General features: G+C 45.1%; 1 protein-coding gene across 2 annotated transcripts in view; it reads left to right on the forward strand.

Moving 5' to 3' along the window:
- The window catches only part of HJV (hemojuvelin BMP co-receptor), a 188,486-nt gene that overhangs the window by 137,854 nt on the left and 28,095 nt on the right, over nucleotides 1–22,537 (forward strand). For both annotated transcript variants that reach the window (XM_069652501.1, XM_069652498.1), the window contains exons 2-3: nucleotides 13,284–13,466; nucleotides 20,422–20,924. In XM_069652501.1, coding sequence (XP_069508602.1) covers nucleotides 13,370–13,466; nucleotides 20,422–20,924 — 600 coding nt within the window. In that variant the 5' untranslated portion in view covers nucleotides 13,284–13,369. The remainder of the gene's footprint in view (nucleotides 1–13,283; nucleotides 13,467–20,421; nucleotides 20,925–22,537) is intronic.

Here is a 22,537-nt window from a genome sequence, read left to right on the forward strand (position 1 = left end):
TAGGTCGAACCCTCCACCGAACGTTCATCAAATTACTTTTTAGGCTCATCCCGCTGCACAAGTCTGCAAGGAGTATAATTACGTACAAAGCTCAGTTAATCAAAACGCTCTGTGCCATCCAGTTCAAATCTTCCTGATGTTGACTGCACAAACTGTAAGGAGCCCCCTACATCTTCCCAAACAGGGACACTATTCAGGAGGTGTCCAATTCTGAAAAATGTGGCCCCATTCTTCTAAGTAATGAGCATAGATGCCATATAAATGAATACATATGTTCAATTGAGCTTCTTTCATTAGTTACCTTTGCTCACTAAGGGAGTTTAGGAGGCCCTTGACTTTAGTGCTCAAAAACATGCATCACGCCTGCCCCTAATTTTTTCTTTCAGCCTCATCAACCTTTGGCCAACATCAATTGCATTTGAATTTTGCTATTCTAAAAACTTAATTTTATTGTTGAAAACGACAAGCTAGTTCTGCAGAAAACAGAGCCATGTCTCCCTGATAGGATTCTAAAAAAACAAACTAGACAATTGCTATAGTGGCTTTTACTTGTGATATAAAATAAGACTTCAGGGCTGGGTACAGTGTAAGCACCCTGTCAAGAGCTGGCAACAGAGCAAGTGTGTGTTGTTAGTACCAAGGCAGCTCTGATAGTCAATGTCTACAAACTCGCCAAATTCCTACAGTTGCTCTGATCTGAAACTATAGATCTTGAAGTATTTATACAATTTCAAGATGAAGGATTCTATGTCCAAGGGGAGCCCATCAGCATTGTTTTGCACAGTATTATGCACAACGTGTACAGCACAACCCCACACCAATTATTTTATGGGATTGGCTCAACCATACACATGGTTTTTCCCAGCTCTTCTTTTCCCACCAATGTTTGTGGTAGTGTTAACAACACAAAAGCCAATTACCTTTTCTCTTAAAGCATTTTTCTCTAGGGTGTGGTTGGTGTAACTCCCCAGATAATATTAACGAGGTTTACCCAGAGACTGCGGTATTTCCAGGACCTTGAGGGGGTGAAAGTGAAGATTTTAGAGTTTACCTGAGTACAATTGGTATTGGCTTTACCTCTTTTCCGTTGGAAGCACTAACAGAAACTGATACACAGGCAACATTACCCATGTCTGCCTTCACCCCTTGAGCTCCTCGATGGATAAAGGAGCCAGCACCCTTGATATTAAAGCTTCTGCTTTTCTGCAGGCACAGGTAAACTTCTCATCATACGGTTTCCTCATCAATGAAGATGTACAGTCCATTGATCTAAAACTAGGGCTGTGCCTTGCGAGGTGATAAGCAAAAGTACCCTCTGCAGCAGCCCAAAATCTGGGTCCCTGGGAGCGGTCTACCCAAAAAGGTGTGTGATGTTGCAGCTGCTAGCTGCAGACGCCAATCGGCATTTGTGCTTCTTGGTTTGCACATGGCCCTTAGTATCCACTTTTCCACCATCGATAATGGAAAGAGTGGAATTGCAGTGCTTGCAAAACCCCTCACTGTCAACTCCTCGGAACCTACTCAGGAACGGGAAAGACCTCTGCATCTCTTCACTGATGGCACGTCTCCTCTTGGGCATCTTTGGCAGCTAACTGGCTACTAGTTCTTGTGAAAGCTTGAAGAAAAAAAAGTGATAGTGCAAGTGACTTCAATCCAGCATTCCAACTAAGTCAATGCCTAGTATGGGATGCCCAATGGAAACCCTTATTTATATATTTTTATGTCAAAAGTTCTTTAAATCTGGATGATGAACCCTTGTATAACACCCCTCTATTTGGATCGCCCCGACCTCACTGAGCCAAAAAGTAGGTCTGTATTGCAAATTAAAAGGTTTATTTGAAAAATTGAACAATATATATATATCACTTTTATGAATATGAATAATATCTGAATAGCACACTTATGAATATGAACAATGATTAGCAATGGGTAATATTACAATATCAACAATCTCTTTAATCAGTTAGGAGTAGAAATAGGAAGGATACTGTAGCAGAGAATACTTTATATGGATTCAAGGAAATGCAATAATAGGAAAGAATGCAGCACATGAATAAAACTTGATATGATTTCCACAAAAGACAATATGATCACTCTTTCCCCTGTGACTACTCACTCCCCCCACTATGCAATATGACGAGATGCAAATGAGGGCACACAGGTTTCAGGAATACAATCAATAATGCAGTTCAATCCCAGTTCCCCCCAGCAAGCTTAGAGAGAACAAGTATGATTTTAAAACAGGTCAATATGCTTATGAATGTGATTGCAATGAATGTGAAAAATGCTAATGACTTTAATTCGCTAAATGGGATTCAGCACTAGTGAGTTACTTTGGATTGGTTCAGGTCAACACTAGCAATGATTCATGAATGATTATCAGATTGAAAACGAATTTCAGCAGTTACAAACAAGAAACAGCTATTCTGACATGTGGTGAAATTTAACCAAAATGCAATTCGCAACAACTTTTCTGCGTGCGTGAAACACGATTACGGTAAAACTATAAGGATTTGGAGGTTTGTTAGAAAGATTGGGATCTTAGCTTCAAAATGACAGCTACATTCCGGTTCTAGGACGTGCGGTTCAAAAGTTACAGAGGTTCTTGTGAAGGTAGATTTTTCGGAAACAGAATTAAGATTTCTAAATGACAGAATGTGCTTTAAAGATTCAGAATCAATATGGACTTATACTAAGGGGCTATGAAGAAGCAAGACACTCAACGGGCAGCCACCAGAACAGCGGCGCCTCCGCTCTGACCTCTGTCCGTCAAAACACCTGTCCCTCTTCAGAAAAATATCAGCGCATAGATTGATGCTACAATTATCAAGGATTATGTGGAGGAGAGAAGAATTTAGGATAGACAAAAGAGATTCAATAATGCAGTGATGGATAGGTTAGAGTGGTTGGATTAGGTTACTTTAAATTAAGAGATGACTATGGACAATTCTAGACTAGATACTCACTCCTATGGTTTTGGAATGGAGTGGGCCACGTCAAATATCTGGTCAAGGGTTTGGCTGGGGTTCTATCGCCACCGGACAGGTCTCAGCACTGGGTTCTGCTCTCAGCAAGGCACTGCGGTCTGCGCGGTCTCTTGGACTGGATCCGACGTGTTCTGGATACAGCTCTGCTCACTGGGTCTGGATCTGGGTTCTAGCACAGGGTTCTTAGCTAGAATAGCAAAACAGCTCAGCCAGGCTGTTGGATTTTGAGATGCCCCTTGGAAGTTTAGGGGTTAGGATCAGGTTGCAAAAGGTTCTGAAGGCCAGCTGAAAAAGGTTCAGCTTGTGGGTAAGGCCTCTCTGCTTCAAGGTTCTAGAGTTTGGTTCTAGAGCTTGATTCTGGAGTCTGGTTTCTAGATGTATGTCTGGATCTTCCAGCAGGGTGCTTCACCAAGAAATCAGTCCCTATTTATGTATTTCCAGAGTGGGTGGGGAGGCTGATTCTCTATGCCCAACTCTCTAAGGATCTTATAGGTCAGAGGATTACCTGTCCGCTGATTGGAGAAAGGAGCAGCGTGTCATCCTGTGTTATGTTTATGCCTTAGGGGAAAACCCTCCCCTTTGTCCCTGTACAGTACATCTTATTTTTCATAAAACACATATTTACAATATACACAACTTGTTAATACTACATAAATTACATGACAGTTTGCCTAAGGTACATTTCTGTTTAACTCTCACCTTCCTAAGAGCTTTGGTTCAGAAATGACAACTTTTTTGTGCTTTTGGTGGGTTTCTCAATATTAGTTCTGCACCAATTTTTTAGACATGCATGCATATCCCATCTGAGCACATTTCTGTAATTTTTCATGTTCCTAGCATAAACACAGTAGCTACAATATGAATACATTACGGGGTTTAGACTGAGAACATCGCACGGATTCCAGCTTAGTCTTAAACTGTGAGCACAATTTTCATTTTAACAATCTCAAAGTTTCACATTTTTGTCAGTTCGGTACAATTTGTTATAAGCATTTTTCTAAAATATATTTAATTCAATGTTAAATCCACATTTCAGTCTGGTCCGCCTCCAGAGCTGGGCTGACTCAGAGGGTCACGTGTCCTTCTTCCTGCCAGCAGTTTGTTGTCAGTCACACCCGAATGAGCATTTCTATTCAGCCCAAGGACTCCTTTGTCTTTACTCAGGGCAACAGGCCAGGGTGCCACTCCCAGTTCCTTTTGACACCAGCCTGTCAATCTCTTAGCCAAGGGCAGGGGGAAGTTTCCTTTGTTCAGGGAGAGTTGTGCAATTTGTTTGAAGCACAGTGTCCCGGGAGGATAGCTCAGCGCCAGCGTGCGCGTCTTGGAAGCAAGACGACATGAAGCAACAACAGGTTCGATCCCCGGGTCCGCGCTTAAACACCTCTGGGTGTTTAAGCGCGTTATAAATACGCAACTAAGACACAAAAAAAACACAATTACGCAACTAAGAAAAAAAAACAAACAATCCCTGTAACAGCGCCTCGATGCCTGCGGGCTGTGTGAGCGCTTTATAAATGTAAAATAAATTAAATTAAATTAAATTAAATTAAATTAAATTAAGTGTGGGAAACTTTTAACTCTGAAACCCAGTGTCTAAAAACTGTCTTATCTTATAATATAACACACATTTTTCACACATACATCAAACCATTTCTTACTTCAAGCCTTTTCAGAATATAGTTTCAAATGGTATCCACCTCTTAGGCTTCTGATAGCAAGTCTTTCTTTGGCATCATTTGGGTTCAATGTACAACTTTACACAAAATGGTTTTAAATTGCCGGCTTCTGATAGAGGTGAGTAAGGGTATTACACCCATTTTTGACAGCTTTCTTCCAGCAAGCAATCCTCAAAAGTGGACTTTGTTCAGATAACACATACTACTGTGGACCTTATATTTATGTAGATTCTTGAAGTGGAATGATGTTGACCACCCAACAAGGATCTTTTTGGGTGGTTTGTGAGCCATGATTTTTGCAAATTTGACACCAAATAAAAACAGATTTTTGAAACAGCTCTGCTTCTTTTGCAATGATTTTGCTCTATGGGCAGCCAAATGATGTGTTTTGGCAGTGGTCTCCTGTGTTACCACCGACATAGGCGAAAGTAGATGGTGGCCTATTTTTCAGCTTTTCACTGCACACTTTCTGGTGATTTCTAGCGAGCAGCATGCTTTCCAGCGGCCATATCTGAGGTTTCTGCTGCCAGCAATGCACGGTGATGTTGCAGGGCTTGGATTAGTGGGTTAAGACATCCCACAATAGACGGCCTCCTGATAAGGTGAGCTTAGTTTCATGCCAAAGAAAAAGTACTGTGGTGACAGAACCACGGATGCAGTAGCATTTGTTGGAGCATCGTTACATCCTCAGATGTGTCAGTAAGAGCTAATATATTTCTATTCTTTATGATGCAGTACTGTAGTGTGCAAGAAAACAAACATTTGTTAGGGCACAGCATTGGCATTTGACAAACACATCAGTCTTTTCCATCAGCAAAAATACATAGCATGGTGCCTGAAATGCAGCAGGGAATAGGGCAGCCATTACGGTCAAGGGTGTGCAGCAGTGGAACTGAAATGAAACATTTCAAAAAGCAAAGGGAAACACTAGCATTGATTCTTCTGCTATAGCTCCAGTGTTCCATTTGGAATATAGGTTTCTAAACAAGTTAGAATGAAAAATAACTATTCCAAATAGTACACAGAGAGCCATGCCACAAAAGGTCTGCTATAAATTCATTAAAAGTACAAAACTATTGATCTTCAACAACAAAGGGACCTCAGCCTGAACTTTCTCTAATATTCAGCAACTATGAACCTACTAATCTGATGATAGGAAGCAATCAAACGCATACAGAATACTGGTTCATACCCATTCTGCAGGAGCTTCTACTGGGCGCTATACTGAGGGTTACACATCTGACAAAAGAAACCATTCAGTCACTGTTCTTTACAATTTCATATCCCATTTAAACTTGCACAGAAGTTATGTGTTCTCGTAAATGCTGTTTGTGGTATATTTTAAAGTGTAAATTAACAAGGGAAAGAACAGAAGAGCCTGACAAATTATGGTGGTGCCTGCTGGAGAAGATGTACCTAACAATAGGCATGTTGGAGTGATACGAAGCATTTAAAAAAAATGGCAAATATTGCTTGCAGTCCTTCATGTGCTGTTGCTCCTGTGTTTTTTTTTTACTAACAGATTATTCAAAACAGGTTAGACACACCATTTCAAAAGCACTAGCCATATGTCATAAAATCACACACAAAAAGAAATCCCCAACAAATGAAAATAATAATCCAGCCATATGCACAAAATTGTGTTGCAATACTTCGAGCAAGTTAGCTATGGAAATATGGTGATGTATGATCAAGCCTAATCATAGCACAACGACCACCTTTCCACAGGTAAAATGTCGGCCATCTTTGCAAACAAATTCACAACAAAGCTACCTACCTAATGGCTGAAGGGGCAGCGATGCAGCAGATTCGATGTGGGCATGAGAAACTGATGGGTGATCACTGCAGATGGAGCAGCCAATCTGTGAGCGTTTTGCAGTGCTTCCGGCTGAACTTTGCTACAGTAAGCAAGTGCAGCAGGGTCAGGACAGGGCAGTATTCCTCACCTTCAGGTCCCAAGCCGCAGAGCGGAGCTGGTGCAGCAGTCCATAGATGTCTGTTTGCGTCTGTGACAGCAGAGCAAAAGGCCAGCAATTGGATCAGCTGCACCATGCAGGTCGTTGGAGGAGAAAAGAGGATAGAGCCATACCCACAGCTCGGAATCTGGCGCAGTTGTGGCAACATTATACAGGCTGGTGACGCAGATGTGGAGACCGTCCGGAAACAGTTGATCCTGCGAGAGCTGTATGTTTTGTCACAGGATCAATTGTTTCAGGCCAGGTCTCGGAAGGAATGAGACCGCGAGCGTGTGCACAATTTACAACAGAAGTGTGCATGCTCATCCATCGATGCCGGCCCGGTGTCACCATTTTAGACTCTTGTCCCATAAAAAAACAGGACAATGTACAAGTGTTCCCAAAACTCTTGGCCAGGATTTTAATGTAAAAATGTCTCTAGACGGAGGGGAAAAGAGCAGGATGTCTGGTCAACCTAGTGTGTGCAGAATGCGGTGTGAGTGAATGTGAGAGATGGTGTATGGGGGTGAGTGACTGGTGGGTGAACTGGTGTGAATGTGATTATATGAGTTTGTGTTAATGTTCTGGGTGAGTGCCTGTGTGTAGAATGCAGTGTGAATGTTCTGGGTGAGCATGTGAATGAATGTACATGGGTGGGTGAATGTGATGTGTGTGTACATGGCAGTCAGGGGTCCAGACAGCACTTCAGCATTGTTGACATTTCCTTAAAGTGACATGGCAAGTTTTACTATATTTTTGGGGAAACCCAACTTGGGTTGGGTTGTTTGTGTGGAGAAGGCAGTTGTGAGGGAATGAGAGAAGATGTATGGGTATGAATGTGATTATGTGTGTGCGCGTGTGCATTTTACTACGAAGCTAGACTGCTGTTTTGGTGCAGCCAGTCTAGCCATTGCTTTCTGCGTCATGACATTTTGTACTGGGCATCTATGATAAAGCAAGCATGAGAAGTGTTCTTATGTTTCTAGACAGCCCAACATTGGAGCCAGCTGGGACATGTTTTTTATAGTGGCATGACATTTTTAATGACAAAGCCAACAGGAGTATGTTTTTACATGGGAGTACGGTATATATTGGCAAAGGTAACATCGTACCAGTGAGGCTACAAGTAAAGGATGAACCATGTCTTTTTTTAGATAATCCCGAATACAAAATGGCATTCAGCAAAATAGCTACTAAATGTAGCAGGTATTTGCCATTACAACAGAACAGAAATAAAGTCTAAAAATCGCAAAATCAATCGAAGATGCAGAAACTGCTTTCAAAAGTGATCCAGTCATAACAGACATTGAAGAGAATAAATTAGAGGCTATTAATAAGCAGGTAGAAGAGTTTATAACCTTTATAATCAACAACAAAATTAATACATTAAAAAAGAGCACATTTTAAAATGGAACTAGTTTATCCTTATCTGACAGACGATTTTGTCTTAATGCGATGCAATCAGAGGCCAATACCTGCACTATTAGACATACAGTAAACCAGGCGAACAACCCAACAAATTGGCCCCTTTCTCTGACACTTCTTCATCAGGGCAAGATCAAGGTTATCTGGACCATCAAATTTATGGTATGCAACTTATGACACCTATAGACGTACAGTAGACCCCCAGGCTATTTGAGAAAGAGGCAATTTCAGGGCCAGACCACAAGAGCGAGCGATGGGTCCTCCAACCACATGGTTCAGGACCACAGGCAACGTGTTCAGAACCCGCAGACGAGGATATCAGAGATAAATGAACGCACTACTGCAATATTTAACATATCTAAACTACAGCTTACTCAGGCTCAGATCAAAGATCTGAACAGAGGGCTGTCATTTGTTCCAACTCAGTTTCCAACTAAATTCCTTGTTGAGAGCAACATCAGACAATTCCTGTGCAAGATTTGGTTACATGTTTACTTTGGATTGTAGCAAAGAGTATTTTAATTCTTCAACTCCAGCTTAACGGAGTAATTCCAGTTTCTTTCCACCAATAACATAAATGCCCAAAGAGATTCTTACGTTTCAATCTTTAGTTCTCAAGGGCATTGACCAAATACTTTCAACCAAGAAACCTGCCAAAGAAGAATACCTAGCTCTCCGTTCCCCAGAGCAAGATCAATCAGTCGTAATCAAGCTGGCCGATGAGAAGGGGAGGAATTGTCCTACAGGATAGAGACAAATAATGTGCAGCATTATGTTAAACTTACCAAGGACCCCACTAAACAGTTGGAACAAATTATCAAAGACATCATAGAGCAGGCATATATCCAAGGCTACATAAGCTCTGACAAGTTATCTTTTCTTTAATCAACTAAAGAAATCCACGGTCACTGGCATTTTATCTAGTCCCTAAGATCCACAAGTCTTTAGAAACCCCCCAAACCCTGGCAGACCTAACATTTCTGCTTACGGCACAGCGTTAGAACCGGTAGCAAGGATATGACTTTGATGTGACATTTCTAGCACCGCGCGCTGAGCGCTTTAGGCTGGATTCACAGAGCCTTTTCCTGTGGGATTGCGCCATTATAAAATGCTTCTGTGGATCAGGCCCATCATATCTAATTGAAGTGCTGACACTTTGTTATGTTATGTTAAATGAATTTATTGAGCGCACATACACCCGAAGGCATCTTGGCGCCGATTGCATGAAGGGATTTGCGTGTTAGAATGCGGCTAGAACAATGGGGTTTTCAACATGCGATGGAAGTTAGTGGCCACAACTTTGTATGTTTTTGAAGCTTCCTCTGAACACCTCAGCAGTGAGCTTGGCATGCACTTCAATTTGATGCACCGATGCACTTGCCTGATGTAACACACAAGCACTTCACAGGGCAGTTAGAAGGTATAGCAAATGTATGCAAATATGTTTAACAAACATTGTGATTCATTAATTCATTGTGTTTGAATATTTGACCTTTTTGTTCATACCCATACTGCCATATTGTTCTGATTACATCTACCATAATTAGCATCATTTCATTGTGAAGGCTTTTTCGTATGTGCTTACATATTAAACTACAATAAGTATTTTCGGCCATTACATTTCTGCTGTTGCAGATTATCCAGGTTAGGCTGTATTGGGACATGTTGCGGTTATACAAAATTACACCTATGATAAGGGTCAATTGAGTAGGAGAATTACCAGTACCGCGTGTGTAGTTTTATATTATTTCCCTGTGCTGTATGGTGACACAGTGGCTTCCCTGAGTAAGTACACTATATTGGCAGTGCCAGCAGCTTGGACATGTTTTCTTATAGTAATATTACTGGCATTATGTGTAAAGTGAACAGAAGTGGCAATACTGGCATATTCTGGTGCTGCCAGCATGAAAATGTGTGGGCACAACCAGCATAAAAATGTTTTTTTAACTGTCATATTCTGTGGGGAAAGGCATTAAAATGCATTGGGAAATTCTCCTGTGCACTGTTGGTGACTTGCATCTAATAGATTTTTACATGAGTTACCCTACAAATTTGATTGCAGAAATGCCAGGCTTGTTACCCAATTTTACACAGAAAATGTGCTGTATAATGCTCAATGTTAACCAATCATTCAAAACATTTCTCACAGGGTCAGACGGGTGGAGTAGCCCCTCCCCCACCCCCACTTCCCCTGTTGTTGGTTTGGGCTCCCTCGCTACACTCGATCACCCTTGCATACTTGTGGCAAATATTTATGCCCTTCCAATTAAAAAAATTAACCAGCTGTCACTGGTGGCTGGTACACTCGGGAACCAGAGGCCACGCACCGCCCCCTTGTTTCTACAGTAGATGAAAGATTTAACCTTTCATTTAAAAACATAATTCCCTCTTTCACCCAGCACAGTGCACATGTGCCACAGCAGTGGCATGATCAACAGGGACATAGCCATGCATGGTGGTCCCACCCGGCCCACAGTATGGTGGGCCAGGTGCTTTGTTGAGGAGCTTGGGGGCGCTCAAATTTTGTGGTGTGCACTGGTGGGCTTTGGTGGGGAAGTATAACCTTACTCACCTCTGTCCCCCTCTACTCGCCTCAGGGTTTACCATGGGCCCTTGTGCTACCCTGTGCACTCATTGGCTGGCCTTCTTAGCCTGTGCTCTCCTGTCCCTGGCCTAGCCATGCCGTTTTGGTCCTACACCTGCCTCTGGATCAACTTGGTCCTTCAGATCCTCCTGGTAGTCTATATGGCAGGTCTCTCCTTCTCTGTTTTCTCCCTGATGGTCTATGAATCTCTCGATCCCTAGGCTTTCGATCCTTGCCTTCCTCTTTCACCTTCTTTCAATCTCCAACTATCCTCCAACCTTCTGTCTCCTCCCATCTTTTCCTAACAGTCTTATCCTTTTCCATGGTCTTGACTTTCCTTCACCCAAAGGGTATAGTCCCCTCTAATGATATTTCTCCTCGAATTCTCGCCTCTGATATCTTCCTCTATCCTTTACTCAACAATCTCTACAAGTTTTACAACCATGCTGTCTTCCTTACAACAATATTCTTTTCTGTCTGCTTTCTTAAATCCACTTCCTCAAGTACTAATATAGGGCCTCATTCCAAGTCGGCGGTCTGGTAGGAAAGTGCTGGTATTAATGGATACCGGCACTTTAAGGGACTACGGGTTTGTCGGTTGGGCACCTGGGTTACCTCCAGCTAAAAGCTGGAGGCAAGCCAGGCACTCTACTGGCAAGAAAAACAATCTTGTTACCGACATTGCCGTTGCCGGTAAGGATGGAAAATCACCTCATGGGGTCATATGGGGATTTGCACAGCCATTCTGGCACTCATAATCCGGCGCTAATGACGCCAGACCGAGTGCCGGAAATGGTAACGGCATCTGCCGGTATCCTGGCGGGTTTACTGCCAGGATAGCAGCCAGGTTGGAATGAGGCCCATTGTCTCTTCCTTTTTGCAGATGATACCCTTTATTTCACTCACAGGTGGTATCCCACTGTTGACACTCCCCATTACTCTCTTGCTCTCTCTTTTCCTCCCCTTGACTCCAATTCCACCTCTTGCTCCAAAGCACTATCTTTCTTCACAACAAGAGCCTTTCCTTTCTTAAAACAGAATTCCCCTCCTCAAAATTCACTAAATCTCTTTTTCCCAAGCATATATCTTCCCATGCGTCCCTCGCTTCATCAGACACCATACCTGCTTCCAAGGTTGCTCCTTTGGCCTTTGCCTATGAGTTTTCCAGGCTCGGCTGTCTCCTACCTTCTAGCTCTCCCACGGACTGACAATCCCTGTCTGGGATGGCTGCCCTTTAAAGGCCACTCACTCCTCTCCCTGGGTGTTGCTTTGCATCATTGGTTGCGCCTGGGCTGCATGGGTCTGGTCGGCTTCCTGATTGGGCCATGGCATAGTAATGTGGTCTATCAGGGGGCCGGCCCAAGATCATATGAGGGCTGGAAGTCATTATGGATTTAACTTTGGCTGCAGGAGTAGCAGGATAGTTGCCTGCCAAAGGGGACTGTATGCTGCTTGTGAGGCTTTGAGAATTTAGGAGGAGGTCCAGGGGTGTTATTACTTTGTCCCCTCTGCATTGCCAGTCCTTTTAATTATTCCAGTGTATTTGTGGGTCTGCAGACTTTCCCTGCAAGTTTACAGGCTTTTCTCGCAGTTCCATGGACTCAAATGAGTCTGCGTACCTGCAATCCGGACCTGCTGATGCGAGGGGATCTGCAAATCCCACGTATTTCAGATAAATGGTGATTCTAGCTCTTTGGGTTTTCGGCTGTCAGAGGACCCAAAAGGGGTGCCTGGTATGCCCAATCTGATGGTCCCAAGACAATAGGACTGGGACCATGCCACAAGAGCTGTCCAGTAGTGCCACCATTGAACAGTCTCATGATTCCCACTACTTGATTTTCTTGGCCCCTGAAGGGTATACTAGCCTACTCCTGTGAATTCCCCTTCCATGATGATTTGATATGATAGGATTGGTTATTTATAACGCGCTTAATACCCAGAGGTTTCCAAGCGCGTGCCCGGAGATCGAACCTGTGTTGCTCCATGTCGCCTGCGAGCACGTTGCCCCTGAGCTATCCTCCCGATGCTAAGGTGTCCCGTCGCCAGTAGACAATTCCCTGAAGAGTTTGAGAAGGTAAAGGTGATGGCCGTGCAGCGCCACGCCTTTTGCTGAATGGACTCATTGTGGCAAGGAGAAAAAGAGCTTTTAGATGTCCCACAGTCTTCAACTGTTTGTGGCAGTAAGTTGCACTGACAGTGGGACCAGTTGCGCCCACGCTCCCCATGCCATGCGCTGTCACCTCAGCTTCTACTCACCTACTAACTTCTGCTCTTAGCTGTGCCTGCAAGCCCAAGCATGGGGACAGCCAACCCCAACACTCGGCCACCCCCATATTTCCCACCAACGCAAGGTAGCCTTAGTCTCTAGGCATGGAAGAAATGGCATGGTCCCATTAAAAAACGACTAACTCACTCAACGGTCTCATAATATAAAGTTGTTCAAAAAACATACCGACAAGACAGACTGCATGCTCACCAGTTATGTTTCTTAGTAGGACATTGCATATAAATTAGCTGTGTTTTATGGTGCTGAAACCTACTGCTGTGCATCTAAAGGTTAGGCCTGGACAGTGAGGGTGGGACGGTGGACATTTTTGCATGTGCCTGTGACTCAGCTAAATTGTTTTAAAACTAAATTGTGACTATTTTTCCTCAGGGTTCCATGGGACGTTGGCCTTGGACAGTGGCCAGAAAGTGAGAGAGGAGCACGAGGGAGGTCCCGGCTTACCTTAATGGACTGGAATGGGGACGCCAGCCAACAGAAGCCTCCCACAATCACCCGAGGGCGTGCACCCGGTCCTTAGAGCCATTCTCCTGCTGCTGCTCCTCTGCAAACACGGTAAGAGGATATGTACCGAAGTGCAGGCTGTGTGTGCCTCTGCTCAAGTCACTACGATCCAGCGGGGCAAGGTTTGCAGACACATTAGGTCCTTGGGAACACGTGTCACACTTCACAAGACATCACTCCTGGTTTTCATTGCGGGTCCCAGATTTAAATGCAATGCCACACCATGTGCACGTGGTCTTTTTTTAAAAAAAAATTTAATAGCATGGCTTGGTCCTAATCTATAACATCCAACTTATTTGGCCTTTATATGTATGCATGTATTTATGTATTCGATTCATAAAGTGCAAGCCACTGAGAGATGTACATAGGGGGCGCACAAAGGAGTACCTCTACATCCATGCGTGTGTTTGCAAGCTTGCGCTAAGCAGACTAGAGTTGAGGTGGTTGGACTAAAGGTGATATGCATCAGAACAACAATAGTTGAAGCAGCAGTACTGCTTACAACCAATTATGTTCATAACAATCCTTGAGAATAAAATGATATTTTATTTTGGGCAGAAACACTTCATTTAAAACAAAAAATCCCTCTCCCATTGTTAGGTTGAATGTCCTAGCCTGTTACCTGTGTTCATTCCTCGATTCTTTTGCATGCTTTATTGCTTCCTCTACCCCCCCCCCTCCCCCCAAACACCCCCTCCCTTCAAGTCCTCGTCTAAGGCCTCAGTGGTGATAGAACGCTGCCCCTTGTGCTCCATAGGAATCCCGACTCCTCCCATGTCAGGGAGCCATGAAGGCGCCCTGCAGTGGCAGTCCTTTCCAGGGACCCCTGCTCAGCTGGCTGTGTGGTCACTAACGTTGCATGTGGTGCGGCAACCATTCTGCCTTTATGAGGGAACAAAGGAATGTTCCCTGCAGGCTTCCATAAATTGGCAACCTAGTCTTCAATGGGTTATGTCAATGGACTTTGAAGGCTCTGTTGATGCCATGTGCAGGGAACCAAGTGTCTAGCATTGTAAGATCATGCATGGCATTACTTAGGGTCCAGGTTGGCAGCTCAGCACAGCTGTTAGGAAAGATTGTCTTTTTGTCACTTTCCCTCCATTGATACCAATGGAACCCCCAAATATTTTGCTATGATTTGCCTCCTGTCCTGATTTTTGGAGGCAAGTAAAGCTTTTCGCTATACTTTTGTTGCACAGCTCATCTATTTTGGGGGCACTGGCCATTCCATAAGGCTGCCAGTGCAGGGGGGGGTCTTACCCCTTTTGAGAGGTTCCTTTGTTGTTTGTCTACAGGACTTTTCACCCTTCAGTGAAATGCTGCCTCGGTACTTTGTGTACCCTTTTTTTTTGGCTTTGTAACATTCCTGACAGTTTCATGAGGTCTCCAATATGGACCAGTTGCAGCGTATATTTTTCTACTGTGTTTTTCATTCTTCCCCTGTGCACTTTTGCACTTTGCAGCACAATGCTATTTTAAGTCCTTGTACGCCAAATAATAAATAAATAATTATAATTTAGCATTTATATAGTGCTACAAACCCTCAGGTATCTGAGCTCTGCTTATTATTACCCACGGTGTGTGGTGCTCATTTATCTTCCTCGGATGGATGAAAGGCTGAGTTTGGCCCTTGCCAGGATTCAAACCTGTGTTAGCAGGCTCTGCACGGATGTCAAAGCGAGCGCTCTACTCGCTGTGCTATCGGACCGGCTATGGCCCTGTGATGCGTTTTCCGCCCTGTCCTTTGGCCGTGATCGGTGGAGTTCAGCCGCCGGGGTATTTGTGCAAGTTTATGCCGGGGGCTGATGGTTATGGGGCAGGTGCCCAGATCAGATTGTCCCCGGAACCCCCTTTTAAACGCCACGGTGTGCACAATAGGACTGTTCATATCAAGTTGAATCTCACCCGTCTCAGGAGTACTGTAGGATTTCTCCGCTGTTAATTCCAGCCCCCTTGTAGTGACCTCGTTGCTTTGAGTGTGCGCCCCTGGGGTACATCCCCCCTGGACCTCTGCAGTTTTCTAGTATCAGCATTAAAAGCTTCTACAGAGCCACCAATTCGGTGAGGACAAGGGAGCATTTGCAAACATGTACCCTCAGGAATAGGAGCAGGAACGGGGGTAAAAGATATTCCGTGGGGAACTGCACAGGGGGAATTGACGCCTGGCAAATGCCCTTTACTAAAGGGCAGCCCTCGCGCCTCAATTACATGGTAAACAGGCTGCTTCGATGGATTGGAAGACTAATCACAGGCAAAAAAAAAGTCCTCACCTCCTGTCGGCCTGTTTCAGAAACACTTGATATTGTATCTGGGGAGGTGGCAGCTTTCGCTCCCCCTGTGTTACAGGTTGCGGGTGTTTCAGGTGGAACAGGGACAAAATCATAGATCGAAATCACCTGGGGCCTATTCTCAGTCTTCTCAAGCTGGCTCTTCAGATACCGGGACCTGGAAGTGAAAGTAAGCAAGGAGTCAGGTGCCTCGAAAGATGTCAAAACTGTTGGTTCACAGGCCCTCAGAGAAACCTTGTCTGGGGCAGGCCCCCCACGACTCGATAAATCCAGGAAGGGAACATCACTTATCGCAGGGCTGTCTGCAGGGTGAAGCGAGCAAACATTTCCCTGCGCTGGGTGTCACTGCTGCATGGACTTTCCCTTCACCGTGCCGGTCAAAGTTTCCCTCTGTGATGTAGTCACTTGTGTTATTCCCCACAATAATCGGGGCACTTCCCGTGAAGTAATCGATTACATTCATGAAATTATAGGCGTCACCAGTTATCATAATAGGGCTATAGACCCTAAGCTTAGTGCACCTGGGTCAGAATCTAAAGTGGACAAATCCTGCAACCTCCGTTTCACAGATGAGATGTTCCTCTTGGTTGTACAGAGCACATGAGGGCTTTGTGATGGTATTGGTGGAGGGGGCGGGGCAACATTCTCCATATCCACTGCTACTGTTCGCATATCGATGCAGATGGGAAACAATTGGTAAAAAGGCGTGTGTAGCCAATCAGCATACAAAGGCTATAACAGTTCGGGTGGACCCCACCCCCTTTTCGCGCTCCTCACCTTTTCCTGATGCCTTGGTGCAGACGATCTCCTTTTGGTAAGCAGAGGATTTCAGCGAGCAAGCAGCCCCTTCAGTCGCCTAACACCCCTGAGGGAGCTCAACACCCCGCGTCCTTGTCCGCAGGCTTCATCCTGCGGGTGCTCTCAGGTCCTCTTAAGGTACAGGGGGCATGGCCAGGAATGAGCAGCAAAGCAGGGCACGAAATGCACACAGAGTTTCTGCAGGAGCTCAACACCCCGCGCCCTTGTCAACCATGTGGTCATGAGTCATTTTCGCCAGATAAAAAGTCTTCCTTTCTGGGTAAGATACTTGGAAATGTGGTAATGTTACCAATTACACGATATATTGACCATTACTTCCTACTGCATACTTTTCAAGCAGGATTTTATTCTCAACACTGCACTGAGACTTATCAATAATATCTTGAGAATACCTGATGCTGATTGCATTCACCTGTATGTATTAGTAAGTCTCTTTCTGGCATTCAACAAAGCGGAGCATGGCGCTCTCATTTACATTGATGCCCCTTCCATGGGTATGGGGTGGTCGGGTCCTGGATTGAATACATTCATTTCTTTCTGGAAGAACCTAGGCTGTTCAGGTGTGACCCCCCACCACCAGGTCTCCTTCCTGCCAGTTTGGCATGTAGTGTCCCTGGTGCTCATCTCTTCACCCAAACCATTCAACGTAGGTCTGAGCCGCTGGTGGATCCGTCTGCGTTTTGGGCATAAACATTCATTAACATGCTGATGATTCTCAGCTCTCTCTCTGACTGGCACCAGAGAAGGACGCGCGATATCTCGGGAGCTGCCTAGCAATCATCAAATTGCAGATGTTTTTCTTACCAGTTCAAAATGTAATGTCTACAAGACAGCTTTGTGCTCCTCAAAGAATAGAGACAAACTTCCAAGCACGGATGTCAGTTCTCGGCAGAGGCGGCATTGATCCCACACTTGCTCAATCCGCCACATCTCTGGGGTTTTAGCTAGATGGTAAGCTATCTCTGTAAAGGAAGACTTGCCAGGAAAAGCCCAAACTGCCCATCTTCAGATCCATCTTAGAAATATGAAGCCCTTTTGCCACCTAATAGATTTCAATCAGTTTTGCAGGGGCTGCTCGGGGTCTCACGCTGATGGTAGTAATGGCCTTTTTGCCGGCAAGCCTAAAGTGGTACTTCGTCCTTCAAGAGCGGCCTGCCATTTGGCTGCAAGATCAGTTACAAGGGATGGAAAATGTAAGCCCACTTCACCAATTCTGAAAAACAAAATACGTTAGCTGTCCTTGAAGAGCAGGAGTCAGATGAAAATGTTGCAAAATCTCTCAGGTTTGCTTTCGACTTTGACCTTTCATTCAAATCACACACACCACCAAAAAGCCTCAAAGCAAAGCACGGCACCAGCTTGCACTCCACTGCAAAATCAAGTCTTTGATCGCTGCCCAAGTTTTCCAACAGTTGTCCAAGCCCTGGTCATCACCCATATTGATGGTGGCACAGCCCTAGCCTCAGTCCCAGATGCCACCTTGGCCAGTATGAAGCCATCCAACATGCTCAAGCATGCTGCATTACAGGACTAAGAACATGTGACCACATCACCACCATCCTCAAGGAGCTACACTTGTGCAAGACTAGCTGCGTCGCCTTCAAAGCAGTCAAAAACAAAACACTCTGCTTGGACAAGAAACACACCATCTCCAGAGAAACGCAGAAATGCAAGAGAGTCAAAATCAGGAAACAAGCCTTTTCCTGTTATGCATCCGGTCTACACTTCTGGAGGATCCGAAGACTCTTCAAAGAACACAGCGTAAATCACATATTGCACCACTTAACCCTTTCTCTCCTCTTCCCCCGACTGCCCTACCCATCCTAGCTCCTTTGCTACCCCTGGATCCTAAGTGTAACTTCTGCAGGCATCCCATTTGCTACCTCGCTAGGTTTGTGCTTCATAAAGCATAGTTGCAGAGGTTAGAAAGGAGAATGGCCTAGTGTGGCACCAGAAAATAAAGGCAGCCAGCCAAGCAAGAACAATGGAAACGCTGGGATGTCCTGGGGCTTCTCCAGCAAAGGGATTGGCAACCTCATTTGGGACAAAGGTTGTTGGGATAACAGATGCTTGAGCCTGTAATATTCAATCAGAAGTGCAAGACTGAAACTATAGGGCGAGCAATTGAGCAGGAGCTTAAAAAATTCCTAGTGGCTCATTTTGTAAACCCCCATAAAGTACGCCAAATGGGGTCTGTTACATGTGCATGTTGGCGCGAACATGCCCGTTCCACGTACTTTTCCTCATTTGCATGCCAGAGAGCCAAAGGGAAGTGTAAAGTGTAGGGACAATCGCCTTTACGCCTGCTTTGGCACTCCGCCGTGCAAACTGAGTAATCGTCGCCTGCCATTGGTTCATGGCAAGCAGCATTTAGAATGTTTTCCTATTAAATGTGCATGCTTTTCGCTGGTGATAAAAACAGGCAGATTCCATAGGAATGCACAGCAATTCATGTCATGCTGGAGTAGTTGTATGGCATAGAGGACGGGGAAGGCGGAATCGCTAATTACGATCCATGCTCCCTTATCCACCATACAAATATGGTGTGAAATGCATGCATAAAAAGTGTATGCATGCATTTTACGCTAGGCTATGTCGAACACGAGCCACCAAGCATTTAAAGAGCGCACTATGTTGCCAATGTGTGGCTGCACACATCACTGATGGTTGGAAAAGGCTAAAAATGCTGTGTGGGTCAAAGAAGCAAAGAAGAGCAAGATGCAGAGATAGTTTGGGGAAGAGAGGGTTATGGGGAAAACCCCCGAAAAGGATCAGGTCAGACTGGGAGACTTCCCACTTAAGAAGAGTGATGGAGAGAGTGCAGGTGTGGTGTCCTGAGGTCAGCGCCAGCATCGCGTGGGAAGGGAGGGATCTGGAAGGCACGGGGAGCAGGGTGGGTGCAAGGAGGGGTCACTATGAGGCTGGGGAGAGAAGTCAAGTTTTGTTTTGCAGCACCCTGCCGTGTCCGCGCTTCGTTATTGGCGCCGTGTGGGAGCAGTATGGAACGTGAGGTGTACACTAATTCCCCGTGCTTGGGAATACTTCATAGGAGCCATGGTCAGTAACAAGTGGGGAAAGCAGCGTGTTGAGCAACAGGGTAGGTGACCAGACACTGGGCATCCAAACAGCATCAAGCCTAAATAAGACTACTGATCCCTAACAGCAGGAAAGAGGGAGCCAAGAGAATAGGAGGAGATGGATGGCAGCACCGAAGGTAGTCATAAGCAATAGCCAGGGGCCTACTCAACGGTTCTGCAGTGGGGGCCCATCACGTGAGAGCCGGCGGTCTATAGTGGTAATGGGTTGACAAGGGCTCACCCCCTGGTACCGGCCTCCACAGGAACCTAGTAGCTGTGCTTACCTCCTCCACGCTGGTTCTCTAGGGTTCAACTGATAGTTGTAGAAATGAACTACCTGGGGAAAATGTTGCTGCTGACTCGAAATCATTATATACGCAGGATGTTGCATGGTTTATTGTATGGATGGCTATTGCGAGCCACGTCCAGTAGCATGCGTAGTAGGAAGCGCCTTGCTAGTGCTTTGATGCACAAGGCTGGATATGTATTTGTGGACATGGCACACAGCTCCTTCATCCTTCTGGTTGCTTGCTTTCAGTACAGGATAGGACGCCCATCCAGCCCCCAAAAGCAGCCACAGTTCCCCAAAACCCAGAGGAGGTGGTGGCGCCCTGGCGGCACACGAGCAGTTCAGCCAGGGGCATTGTACACGCTAATTCAGGAAGTTTGTATATTTCCCAATTAGAATGTACCTGGCATAATGTAAAGCAATCTCTATATTCCTATTTTATGTGTTTACAGTCATGTTTTTCGACCGTGTTAAAGCGTTTTGTTGACTTTCGTATCACTGCAATGCTGAATTTCTATGCATTTCTTTTACAGTGTCTGCTCAGTGTAAAATCCTGCGATGTAACTCGGATTATGTAGCCGCTACCATGAAGTTGCAGGGTTCCTCGAAAAGCACCGCCTACTGCAATGCCTTGCGCTCGTTTTCCCAGTGCACGCGGAAAACGGCCCGCACCTGCCGAGGAGACCTGGTTTACCACTCTGCTGTGCACGGCATCGAGGACCTGATGATCCAGCACAACTGCTCGAAAGATGGACCCGTCTCCCCTCCCAGGCCCCGCCCCCCACCGCCCAACCCAGAGGCCCCGGGCATGCCCGACGTCTGCAGCTATGAGAAGAACTTCCGCTATAAGCATGGTACAGACCCCAAGTACCTGCACTGTGGTGTCTTTGGAGACCCACACATTCGGACGTTCAGTGACGAATTCCACACATGCAGCGTGAAAGGATCCTGGCCGCTGTTGGACAACAAATATCTGTTTGTGCAAGTGACAAACTACCCAGTGAGCAATGGGTTCAACGCTACAGTGACAGGAAAGGTAACTGTCTGATAGCCATGTGTGCCTGCTAACCAATGCCGCAGCATTCTTCACATGCTGTATACCTGGTACGGTACCAAAAGCGGTGACATTGTCTAGTGTGAGGTACACAAGTGGGCATAGTATGGAAGAAGCCAATTGCACATTCTCAGTTTTTCTTACAATCACTCCATTCATTGCTAATTTAAAGGAGCTATGCATTTTTTTCCAACATATACTGTTCATCACTATTTGCCAGATTTCCAAATCAAAAATGCTCTGGTTATCTTTTTTGTAAAATGTTTCCTCACTTAGATTTTCCTGACATCAAGAGGTAAAACAGGAAGTGACATCAGTGGAGGGCAGAAAGCGTAGCCTCTAGATCCATAATCTGTATACAAGGAAAGAGCAATCTCTGGCTCTGACACTTTATGCATCTAGGGCTAGAGAAACTGTTTGCAAACGCAGTTGGCATCAATTTGGCTACTTTTGTAATATGGATTGGAGAACATATGTTTTGCCTCAATCCAAGATTTTTGTATTGGACCAAAAGGAAAAAGTCTGATTTTGCCAACTACCCCATTTCCTCGCAGGCCAGTTTACTCGAAGTCCATTTACTTGTAAGTATTTTACCACATTTTGCCACAAAATGTAGATGGCATTTGGGTTTCGGTATTTAGAAAGGTGGGGGTTATGGTGGGGCTGCGTGGGAGTCTCCCACGCATGCTTTGTGGTAACAAAAAAATTGGGGCAAATGGGCTTTGAGCAAATTGCAGCAAGGAAATCACACAGATCTCTGAATGTGTACTGTATTTTCTGTTTGGCATCAAAGGAAACAGATTTTGCTTCAAAGTTCCCATCTTTTACACTGGAAAAGTGGAGCAACTTCTTTCCCTTACTCTTTAGACCGAAAAACAAATATCAATTCAGATAGCACAGCAAGCTAAGCGCTCGCCCCTGATATCTGCGTGCAGCCTGCTGTGGCAGGTTTGAGTCCCGGCAGGGTGAACTCAGCCTTTCACCCTTCCGAGGTCGATACATTGAGTACCACTCTGTGGGATAATAATGTCTTCTGTTAGTTCAGCACTCAGAGACCTATGGGTGTCCAGCGCTATATAAGAACAGGGGTGGACTGGCCTTTAGGGAACTCTGGAGATTTCCCGGTGGGCCTCTGCACCCTGGGCCTCTTTTCTGTGGTATTTCCAAATTTTCTCATAGGAAAAGCATTGGGCTTGCTGAAAATGTGTCATATGGGGCCACTTTGAACTTTATTTCCAGGGCCTCTTTTGGTCCCCAGTAATTATTTCCAGGGCCTCTTTTAGTTCCCAGTCCAGCCCTGTATAAGAAATACACTATTATTAGTTTGACTGCTCAATTTTCCTGATTTGGTGCAATATATTGTGTGATAAAATCCTAGATAAATGTGGGGCAAGCCCTACTTGCTCTATGCGGTATTTCAATGGCTGTAAAAAATTTGGCAGAACTGTTTCACTCAATTGCAGAAATCTTCATGCACCATCAAATGGCACAGCACCTGTTTTCTCCATTCTGTTTTACACAAGCAACAACACTAGTGCTAGGCTCTTTGCTCAATCTTTAGCACGAGTTCAAATGAAAGATAGCCTGGCCCAGGT

This window comes from Ambystoma mexicanum, chromosome 1p (assembly GCF_040938575.1).
Source record: "Ambystoma mexicanum isolate Mex_15411 chromosome 1p, UKY_AmexF1_1, whole genome shotgun sequence".
In the NCBI taxonomy this organism is placed as follows: domain Eukaryota; kingdom Metazoa; phylum Chordata; class Amphibia; order Caudata; family Ambystomatidae; genus Ambystoma; species Ambystoma mexicanum.